The sequence below is a fragment of the Rattus norvegicus genome, chromosome 1 (genome assembly GCF_036323735.1).
Source record: "Rattus norvegicus strain BN/NHsdMcwi chromosome 1, GRCr8, whole genome shotgun sequence".
Classification (NCBI taxonomy): Eukaryota; Metazoa; Chordata; class Mammalia; order Rodentia; family Muridae; genus Rattus; species Rattus norvegicus.
Genome location: NC_086019.1, coordinates 189,343,158 through 189,355,101, shown reverse-complemented (window position 1 = coordinate 189,355,101; position 11,944 = coordinate 189,343,158). Strand labels below are relative to the sequence as shown.

Below are 11,944 nucleotides of genomic sequence, written 5' to 3'. Positions count from 1 at the left end.
AGGAAAACACCAAACGCCATCTGGAACCCTGGTGCACGGAGGCTCCTGGAAAGAGCGGCGCAGATCTTCCCGGTTGCTGCCACAGCGGAGAGGACTTAGGCAGTACCCCACGAGCAAACTTGAGCCTTGGAACTGCAGGCGCCAGAGGAAAACACCAAACGCCATCTGGAACCCTGGTGCACGGAGGCTCCTGGAAAGAGCGGCGCAGATCTTCCCGGTTGCTGCCACAGCGGAGAGGACTTAGGCAGTACCCCACGAGCAAACTTGAGCCTTGGAACTGCAGGTAGGACCAACTTTTCCCCTGCAAGAAACCTGCCTGGTGAACTCAGGACACACAGAGGCAAAATTCCTCTAAGGCCGGGCACTTCCTGTGTTTACCGGAAGTCCCACACCGGCGGATCCCGGACCGCAGCAGCTCTCTGCTCCCAAACCCCGTGGGAGAGAGACCTCACCGCCTGATCAGGTGGGCACTCCTGAGGCTGTAGAGCGGAGGAGACCACCAACACTGCCCACCCCTGCCCACATCCCTGGCCCAAGAGGCAACTGTATAAGGCCTCTGGGTTCCCGTAGGGGAGGGCCCGGGAGCGGCAGGACCCCTGCGCCTGAGACACTGCCGGAACCTGAAGGAAACAGACCGGATAAACAGTTCTCTGCACCCAAATCCCGTGGGAGGGAGAGCTGAACCTTCAGAGAGGCGGACACGCCTGGGAAACCAGAAGAGACTGCACTCTGTACACATCCAGGCGCCAGAGGAAAACACCAAACGTCATCTGAAACCCTGGTGCACGGAGGCTCCCGGAAGGAGCGGCACAGATTTTCCCGGTTGCTGCCACAGCGGAGAGGACTTAGGCAGTACCCCACGAGCAAACTTGAGCCTTGGAACCACAGGTAGGACCAATTTTTCCCCTGCAAGAAACCTGCCTGGTGAACTCAAGACACAGGCCCACAGGAACAGCTGAAGACCTGTAGAGAGGAAAAACTACACTCCCGAAAGCAGAACACTCTGTCCCCATAACTGGCTGAAAGAAAACAGGAAAACAGGTCTACAGCACTCCTGACACACAGGTTATAGGACAGTCTAGCCACTGTCAGAAATAGCAGAACAAAGTAACACTAGAGATAATCTGATGGCGAGAGGCAAGCACAGGAACCCAAGCAACAGAAACCAAGACTACATGGCATCATCGGAGCCCAATTCTCCCACCAAAGCAAACACGGAATATCCAAACACACCAGAAAAGCAAGACCTAGTTTCAAAATCATATTTGATCATGATGCTGGAGGACTTCAAGAAAGACATAAAGAACTCCCTTAGAGAACAAGTAGAAGCCTACAGAGAGGAATCGCAAAAATCCCTGAAAGAATTCCAGGAAAACACAATCAAACAGTTGAAGGAATTAAAAATGGAAATAGAAGCAATCAAGAAAGAACACATGGAAACAACCCTGGACATAGAAAATCAAAAGAAAAGACAAGGAGCTGTAGATACAAGCTTCACCAACAGAATTCAAGAGATGGAAGAGAGAATCTCGGGAGCAGAAGATTCCATAGAAATCATTGACTCAACTGTCAAAGATAATGTAAAGCGGAAAAAGCTACTGGTCCAAAACATACAGGAAATCCAGGACTCAATGAGAAGATCAAACCTAAGGATAATAGGTATAGAAGAGAGTGAAGACTCCCAGCTCAAAGGACCAGTAAATATCTTCAACAAAATCATAGAAGAAAACTTCCCTAACCTAAAAAAAGAGATACCCATAGGCATACAAGAAGCCTACAGAACTCCAAATAGATTGGACCAGAAAAGAAACACCTCCCGTCACATAATTGTCAAAACACCAAACGCACAAAATAAAGAAAGAATATTAAAAGCAGTAAGGGAAAAAGGTCAAGTAACATATAAAGGCAGACCTATCAGAATCACACCAGACTTTTCGCCAGAAACTATGAAGGCCAGAAGATCCTGGACAGATGTCATACAGACCCTAAGAGAACACAAATGCCAGCCCAGGTTACTGTATCCTGCAAAACTCTCAATTAACATAGATGGAGAAACCAAGATATTCCATGACAAAACCAAATTTACACAATATCTTTCTACAAGTCCAGCACTACAAAGGATAATAAAGGGTAAAGCCCAACATAAGGAGGCAAGCTATACCCTAGAAGCAAGAAACTAATCATCTTGGCAACAAAACAAAGAGAATGAAAGCACACAAACATAACCTCACTTCCAAATATGAATATAACGGGAAGCAATAATCACTATTCCTTAATATCTCTCAATATCAATGGCCTCAACTCCCCAATAAAAAGACATAGATTAACAAACTGGATACGCAACGAGGACCCTGCATTCTGCTGCCTACAGGAAACACACCTCAGAGACAAAGACAGACATTACCTCAGAGTGAAAGGCTGGAAAACAATTTTCCAAGCAAATGGTCAGAAGAAGCAAGCTGGAGTAGCCATTCTAATATCAAATGAAATCAATTTTCAACTAAAAGTCATCAAAAAAGATAAGGAAGGACACTTCATATTCATCAAAGGAAAAATCCACCAAGATGAAGTCTCAATCCTAAATATCTATGCCCCAAATACAAGGGCACCTACATATGTAAAAGAAACCTTACTAAAGCTCAAAACACACATTGCACCTCACACAATAATAGTGGGAGATTTCAACACCCCACTCTCATCAATGGACAGATCATGGAAACAGAAATTAAACAGAGATGTAGACAGACTAAGAGAAGTCATGAGCCAAATGGACTTAACGGATATTTATAGAACATTCTATCCTAAAGCAAAAGGATATACCTTCTTCTCAGCTCCTCATGGTACTTTCTCCAAAATTGACCATATAATTGGTCAAAAAACGGGCCTCAACAGGTACAGAAAGATAGAAATAATCCCATGCGTGCTATCGGACCACCACGGCCTAAAACTGGTCTTCAATAACAATAAGGGAAGAATGCCCACATATACGTGGAAATTGAACAATGCTCTACTCAATGACAACCTGGTCAAGGAAGAAATAAAGAAAGAAATTAAAAACTTTTTAGAATTTAATGAAAATGAAGGTACAACATACCCAAACTTATGGGACACAATGAAAGCTGTGCTAAGAGGAAAACTCATAGCGCTGAGTGCCTGCAGAAAGAAACAGGAAAGAGCATATGTCAGCAGCTTGACAGCACACCTAAAAGCTCTAGAACGAAAAGAAGCAAATACACCCAGGAGGAGTAGAAGGCAGGAAATAATCAAACTCAGAGCTGAAATCAACCAAGTAGAAACAAAAAGGACCATAGAAAGAATCAACAGAACCAAAAGTTGGTTCTTTGAGAAAATCAACAAGATAGATAAACCCTTAGCCAGACTAACGAGAGGACACAGAGAGTGCGTCCAAATTAACAAAATCAGAAATGAAAAGGGAGACATAACTACAGATTCAGAGGAAATTCAAAAAATCATCAGATCTTACTATAAAAACCTATATTCAACAAAATTTGAAAATCTTCAGGAAATGGACAATTTCCTAGACAGATACCAGGTATCGAAGTTAAATCAGGAACAGATAAACCAGTTAAACAACCCCATAACTCCTAAGGAAATAGAAGCAGTCATTAAAGGTCTCCCAACCAAAAAGAGCCCAGGTCCAGACGGGTTTAGTGCAGAATTCTATCAAACCTTCATAGAAGACCTTATACCAATATTATCCAAACTATTCCACAAAATTGAAACAGATGGAGCCCTACCGAATTCCTTCTATGAAGCCACAATTACTCTTATACCTAAACCACACAAAGACCCAACAAAGAAAGAGAACTTCAGACCAATTTCCCTTATGAATATCGACGCAAAAATACTCAATAAAATTCTGGCAAACCGAATTCAAGAGCACATCAAAACAATCATCCACCATGATCAAGTAGGCTTCATCCCAGGCATGCAGGGATGGTTTAATATAAGGAAAACCATCAACGTGATCCATCATATAAACAAACTGAAAGAACAGAACCACATGATCATTTCATTAGATGCTGAGAAAGCATTTGACAAAATTCAACACCCCTTCATGATAAAAGTCCTGGAAAGAATAGGTATTAAAGGCCCATACCTAAACATAGTAAAAGCCATATACAGCAAACCAGTTGCTAACATTAAACTAAATGGAGAGAAACTTGAAGCAATCCCACTAAAATCAGGGACTAGACAAGGCTGCCCACTCTCTCCCTACTTATTCAATATAGTTCTTGAAGTTGTAGCCAGAGCAATCAGACAACAAAAGGAGATCAAGGGGATACAGATCGGAAAAGAAGAGGTCAAAATATCACTATTTGCAGACGACATGATAGTATATTTAAGTGATCCCAAAAGTTCCACCAGAGAACTACTAAAGCTGATAAACAACTTCAGCAAAGTGGCTGGGTATAAAATTAACTCAAATAAATCAGTTGCCTTCCTCTATACAAAAGAGAAACAAGCCGAGAAAGAAATTAGGGAAACGACACCCTTCATAATAGACCCAAATAATATAAAGTACCTCGGTGTGACTTTAACCAAGCAAGTAAAAGATCTGTACAATAAGAACTTCAAGACACTGAGGAAAGAAATTGAAGAAGACCTCAGAAGATGGAAAGATCTCCCATGCTCATGGATTGGCAGGATTAATATAGTAAAAATGACCATCTTACCAAAAGCAATCTACAGATTCAATGCAATCCCCATCAAAATACCAATCCAATTCTTCAAAGAGTTAGACAGAACAGTTTGCAAATTCATCTGGAATAACAAAAAACCCAGGATAGCTAAAGCTATCCTCAACAATAAGAGGACTTCAGGGGGAATCACTATCCCTGAACTCAAGCAGTATTACAGAGCAATAGTGATAAAAACTGCATGGTATTGGTACAGAGACAGACAGATAGACCAATGGAATAGAATTGAAGACCCAGAAATGAACCCACACACCTATGGTCACTTGATTTTTGACAAAGGAGCCAAAACCATCCAATGGAAAAAAGATAGCATTTTCAGCAAATGGTGCTGGTTCAACTGGAGGGCAACATGTAGAAGAATGCAGATCGATCCATGCTTATCACCCTGTACAAAGCTTAAGTCCAAGTGGATCAAGGACCTCCACATCAAACCAGACACACTCAAACTAATAGAAGAAAAACTAGGGAAGCATCTGGAACACATGGGCACTGGAAAAAATTTCCTGAACAAAACACCAATGGCTTATGCTCTAAGATCAAGAATCGACAAATGGGATCTCATAAAACTGCAAAGCTTCTGTAAGGCAAAGGACACTGTGGTTAGGACAAAACGGCAACCAACAGATTGGGAAAAGATCTTTACCAATCCTATAACAGATAGAGGCCTTATATCCAAAATATACAAAGAACTCAAGAAGTTAGACCGCAGGGAAACAAATAACCCTATTAAAAAATGGGGTTCAGAGCTAAACAAAGAATTCACAGCTGAGGAATGCCGAATGGCTGAGAAACACCTAAAGAAATGTTCAACATCTTTAGTCATAAGGGAAATGCAAATCAAAACAACCCTGAGATTTCACCTCACACCAGTGAGAATGGCTAAGATCAAAAACTCAGGTGACAGCAGATGCTGGCGAGGATGTGGAGAAAGAGGAACACTCCTCCATTGTTGGTGGGATTGCAGACTGGTAAAACCATTCTGGAAATCAGTCTGGAGGTTCCTCAGAAAATTGGACATTGAACTGCCTGAGGATCCAGCCATACCTCTCTTGGGCATATACCCAAAAGATGCCTCAACATATAAAAGAGACACGTGCTCCACTATGTTCATCGCAGCCTTATTTATAATAGCCAGAAACTGGAAAGAATCCAGATGTCCTTCAACAGAGGAATGGATACAGAAAATGTGGTACATCTACACAATGGAATATTACTCAGCTATCAAAAACAACGACTTTATGAAATTCGTAGGCAAATGGTTGGAACTGGAAAATATCATCCTGAGTGAGCTAACCCACTCACAGAAAGACATACATGGTATGCACTCATTGATAAGTGGCTATTAGCCCAAATGCTTGAATTACCCTAGATCCCTAGAACAAAGGAAACTCAAGACGGATGATCAAAATGTGAATGCTTCACTCCTTCTTTAAATGAGGAAAAAGAATACCCTTGGCAGGGAAGGGAGAGGCAAAGATTAAAACAGAGACTGAAGGAACACCCATTCAGAGCCTGCCCCACAGGTGGCCCATACATATACAGCCACCCAATTAGACAAGATGGATGAAGCAAAGAAGTGCAGACCGACAGGAGCCGGATGTAGATCGCTCCTGAGAGACACAGCCAGAATACAGCAAATACAGAGGCAAATGCCAGCAGCAAACCACTGAACTGAGAATGGGACCCCCGTTGAAGGAATCAGAGAAAGGACTGGAAGAGCTTGAAGGGGCTCGAGACCCCAAAAGTACAACAATGTCAAGCAGCCAGAGCTTCCAGGGACTAAGCCACTACCTAAAGACTATACATGGACTGACCCTGGACTCTGTCCCCATAGGTAGCAATGAATATCCTAGTAAGAGCACCAGTGGAAGGGGAAGCCCTGGGTCCTGCTAAGACTGAACCCCCAGTGAACTAGACTATGCGGGGAGGGTGGCAATGGGGGGAGGTTTGGGAGGGGAACACCCATAAGGAAGGGGAGGGGGGAGGGTGATGTTTGTCCGGAAACCGGGAAAGGGAATAACACTTGAAATGTATATAAGAAATACTCAAGTTAATAAAAAAAAAAAAAAAAAAGAAGTAGAAGAGGATGCTCATTTCAGGAAGATCTCTGTGTCTTCTTAGGACCCTCCCTTCCTCTCATTTGAATTTGGGAGCATAATGTAAAGCCCAGGAGACTTTCTTTAGACTTCTGGCTTCTCTTTATAGGATTCACTCTTTGATTTTCAGTTCCCTTCTCCCCCATCCCCCCCCCCCCCCCTTTTTCCCGCTCCAGGTTTAAAGGCTTGGAAAGAGAGCCAGGGCAGCCACATTCCCCAGTCCTGGTTTGAACACAGACATCATTTGGTGCTGTCGTTTAGATTTTGAGTGTCCCTCAAAGGCTCACTGTGTAGCACTGTTGAAAGGTGGTTCCACCTTTAGGCCACCCTAGAAGGGGATACTGGAGTCACAGCTCCTTTTCCTGTTTCCTGGCTGCAATGCTGTCAACAAACCTCTTCTACCACACGCTTTCCCAGAATGCACTATGCAGCCACAGGTCCAGAGAGGCAGGCCAAGTGAATATGGAAGGGAGGCATGGAACACTTTGGAACAAGTTGCCCCCACAAGCCTCAGCTTTAAGTTGATTGTTGTAGGAATTTTGTCATCAACACGAGACTGGCACAGTATGGGAACTTTAAAAACTGACATGCAGTCCACAGCCTGGACATCTGGAGTTTTAAATGGCCCTCAGTGATTGTGATGCTCACGTGTAGGGGACCTACAGGTGCAGGGAGCCCACAAGTGCAGGGGACCCATGGGTACAAGGGACCCACAGGTGCAGGAGAAGATGAAGCTGAGAGTTGGGTGGCTCAGTGGATGTGAGAGGTGACAGGGACTGGTAGGACACTGTCTCACACAGGGTCCTGCTGGGACAGTTGAGTATGAGGATGTATCTGGTGAGGGACATGAGAGGTTGTTAGGGAAAGGGACCAGGCTTGGTCTTGATGCCATTGTTTCTAAGAAGCTTGTGGCTTCTATGATGAGAGATAACTGTGTGTTGTAGCTCTCACAGTTCCGTCTCTACCTGTGTACTCCTCTTTCTGATGGGGGAGGGGTGGCCAGGCCTCACGGCTAGGCATGCAGAACACAGGGTGCTCAGTGCAGCAGTTGAGTCTCTGTACCTCTCCTCAACATACGTGCCGGTATAGATGTATGTTTTCCTGTATATGTAGTACACGTGTAGGTATATGTTTATGTGTGTATGCACAAGCATGTAGGGGCCAGAGTTTGACATGAGGTGTCTTCCTCAGGACAGACCGGTCACTGGATCAGGAGCTTGGTGGCAGGCAGAGTGGCCTGGCTGGTAAGCCACAGGGATCCTCTCGCTGCTATCTCTCCAGTACTGGGATAGCTGGTGTTAGCCTTTTTGTTGGGCTTTTTTAAAAAACAAAAACAAAAACAAAAACAAAAACCCATAAAACCATGGATTCTGGGGGATCAAGTGTAGGTCCTCATGCCTGTTTGACAGCACTTTGCCAGCTGAGTCATCTCTCCAGCAACTGATTGCATAATGAAATGGATTCTCCCAACCCCCAGGTGTTAGAATGGGAGGTGCTGGAGTCAGCAGGGGTGAAGCCCTTTTGAATGGGATTAGCATCTTTGTGAAATGTGTGAGACAGTGTCCTTACCCTTTCTCCCTGTGACATTACAGGAAAAAGGAAGCCATCTGTGATCAAGTGGCCCTTCCTGTCAGTGCCTTGACCTTAGACTTCGAAGTCTACAGGAAACATGGCTCTGAAAATGCATTTTACCCCAGGTGACTGGCTTGGTAGTGACCCAAGTGGTAGGTATAGTTGGTTCTTTAGTGAGCCTGGGCTGCCTTCTCCATGGCCTGTATAGGAAGACACACACAGAGCCTTGTACATGTGACCTCTCCAGACACCATTTATTGTGTTTGGTGCCCCCTCAACTTTCCTTCTGGTGCTTCGTGGATGTTTGCATCGACTGCCCCTGGCCTCTTCTCTTCATGCACCCACTTGTTTCCTGGATCTATGTGCTTAGTCCGGGGAAGGGTTCCACTGTTCTGAGAAGGAAAGGGGCCAGAGCCTCAGGCCTCTTATCCAGTTCTGCAGCACTCATCCGTGGTGTAGAGTTCCTGTCCCCGTAGTTCCTGCAGGCTGGTCTCTGAGTCTATGGTGGTGGTTACCATCTGAGCAAAGGGCTGTCCATGGCTTCTGATTTCTTCTTTTCTGAGGCCAATATAGAGACTGGAACCGTGTTCTCAGCCCTTGCTCCTGGATGGAATGTGGGGTACAGTTGCCCAGAAAGAATCAGACAGGAAAGCACAGCTCTCCCGTGGGTGATGTTCTTTGGGTACCTGGGTACCATATCCCCTCAGAAGTTCTTTCTAGACACTTTGCCCCTGGGCTAGTGGTACTCCCAGCTGTTTTTGATGGTCCCCCAGATGGGCTGGGTTACACTGTTGGGAGTCGTGGATGTTCTTTGTGTACAGTATTCCCCAGGTTGGAGCTTCCTGGGCAGTGCCTGCATGTTATAGAGCTCAGTAGGGATGGAGCCCTCCATGGTTATAGATCCCCATGCAGGGCCCTTATCATCCCAGACACTTCTGGACCTGGGCCACTCCCAGTGTAGGTGACACGTTTCTTCTGAGCACGTGGCAGTTGTAAATGGTGCTCATTGTTTATAATGGGTTCATCATGGAAGGTTCTACCTTTTAACGGTTCTTAAAACAGTGTCAACGGTCACTACTGATCATGGTGCTGATAATTTCGACGGACCTTACGAAGAGCCTGGGCTGAGGTTCATGGTACTTGATGCTCTTCCCACGGGTGGTTTGATGAAGATGGTCTGGAGCCGATGGTTCTTGGTTTGATGAAGATGGTCTGGCGCCAATGATTCTTGGTTTGATGAAGATGGTCTGGCACCGATGGTTCTTGGTTTGATGAAGATGGTCTGGCGCCGATGGTTCTTGGTTTGATGAAGATGGTCTGGCGCCAATGGTTCTTGGTTTGATGAAGATGGTCTGGCGCCGATGGTTCTTGGTTTGATGAAGATGGTCTGGCACCGATGGTTCTTGGTTTGATGAAGATGGTCTGGCGCCAATGGTCCTTGGTTTGATGAAGATGGTCTGGCGCCGATGGTTCTTGGTTTGATGAAGATGGTCTGGCGCCGATGGCTCTTGCTGCAGCTCTTCTCACAACACCTTCTCATACAGTCACTTCTCAGCAGCTGTTCCTGCGTGTGACCTATCTGTTGATGGTCACGGCTGTGGAAGACACAGCTCCCACTTCTACTTACGTTGTCAATCGACATTCTGGGTGAACCGGCGTTTGCTGGGCCCTAGTGTCTAGATCCTGGCTGCTGAGAAATCACCTCATAAAGGCATGGGCTCCTGGGTGGGCTGCTCAGCCTGGGTGGACTGGTTGCTGCTCTCCACTGTGTCCGTGTCCGTGGTCTTGTCCTCCTGGAGGTTGGTGTTGCTTCTTGGCTCGCTCTGCTCATTACAGTCTACCCTAATGCTCTGGCTACTGTTGGCTTTGCTGGAGGGCCTGCTGCTGCTGCTGCTGCTGGAGCTGAGAAGGCCGCTGCTCACCTGGTAGGATAGGAAACTACTGCCTGGGCTGAGGAAGCCGATGCTACTCAGGCTGCTGACTCTGCTGCCCGGCAGGCTGGTCTCACTTTTCCCCTCCAGACTTCTGGGTGCACTGGCCTTTCCTGGCCGGCCTTCGGTTCTTGAATGGGCTGAGATGGGGCACAGGGAATAGCTCACTGCTCTCTACTCGGGCAGCGAGCCGCTTAGTCAGCCTCACTGTTTGCTTCCTGTTAACCAGGTTGTCCTTGCTGCTCTCCTCATCGGCTTCATAGCCACTGTTCGACAGGGTAGAGATACTGCATACCTTTGGCTCGAGGCTCTGTGTGCTCTTCTTGAGGCTCTCAGTGCTTTCGGGTGTTCCCAAGGTACTACAGACAATCTTTAGGGGCTTCTGAATGATTGCTGAATGGCAGGACCCCACATGCAGCTGGTTCTCTAAACTGGACAATGACGAACTTGACTTTTGCTCTTGAGCATTACAGACAGAAGACCCCCGTTTTTCCGCCTTGATGGCGGGGGGCAGTGGGATTGGTTTATCCAGGAGGGGGCCCTGGAGGCCTCTGAATGTTGCTTGTGGCCTGTCTTGGGGGAGAGGTGGCTCAGTGTTTGTTCTCATTGGTCAACTTGGTTCCCATGGTGATAGCACCTGTGAGGTGGAGGCAGGGTAGGTGGGAGAACAATGCCTCTCTGACACCAGTTAGTCACTTCAGTGACAGAGGTCAGCTTGGGCAGAAAAGGGCCTGGTAGCCATAGTGGGAGTTCTAGTTGTAAGGGAAGACCCTACAGAAGCTGAAGGAGGAAGGATTTATTTCGCTGCTCTGAAGGTTCCAGGGCACCATGACAACACCAAGTACACAGAGGCAGGGAGGACATCTGAGCTGTGGGCTTTGTCCTTTTCCTCTTTATGCTCACAGACCAAAGGAATGATGCTGACATCGAGGGTGATTCCCTTCATGGAAACACATGTGCAGGCACCTACACTGCACTCCTCTACTCTCCTGGGCGCTTCACCACTGCATGGGAACCGGATGGTTCCTAAGGGGGTTAGGGCCTGCTTCTCAAGCCTCTGTGTCCTTGCTGAAGGACACAGCAAGAAGACTATAAGAGAATTCAGTCAGGTTGAACCCTAATTCCCGTCCAGACCTCCAGGGTCCTGCTGAGCCAGGTTCTGCCAGCCTTGCTATAGCCGTTTCTTATGTGTCCTTTCACATCCAGTCATGCTGGCTGAGTCTTCCTTTCTCTTGATAATTCTTGGATCTGAAGAGATGGCTCGGTGGATAAGAACACTTCCTGTGCAAGCATGAGGACTTGAATAAAATGGGGGGTGTGACCATGGGAGGCTGTAACCCCATGATATGAGGAAGTGGAGACAGAAGCATAGCTGGGACTGGAGGGTGGCCACCACTCTAGTTTCAGGTTCAATAAGAGACCCTGTCTCCAAGGTGCAGTTATAGAAAACTTGGTATCCTCGTTGACCTCTCTTTCACACACACACACTCACACACATGCATACACACACGCACACACACAAATACACACATACATACACACACGCACACATACAGTCACATATAATAGTTTTATGTATTTTTAAAAGTCTAGGATCTACAAATGAGAGAAAATAGTTGTCCTT

General features: G+C 46.2%; 1 protein-coding gene across 1 annotated transcript; it reads right to left on the bottom strand.

The window, feature by feature from the left end:
* Positions 1-8,624: 8,624 nt before the first annotated feature.
* Positions 8,625-11,025, bottom strand: C1h16orf82 (similar to human chromosome 16 open reading frame 82). The gene has a single exon (NM_001145762.3). The coding sequence runs from the start codon at positions 10,925-10,927 to the stop codon at positions 10,394-10,396; it is 534 nt and encodes a 177-aa protein (NP_001139234.1). The 5' UTR covers positions 10,928-11,025; the 3' UTR covers positions 8,625-10,393.
* Between the last annotated feature and the right edge of the window lie 919 nt (positions 11,026-11,944).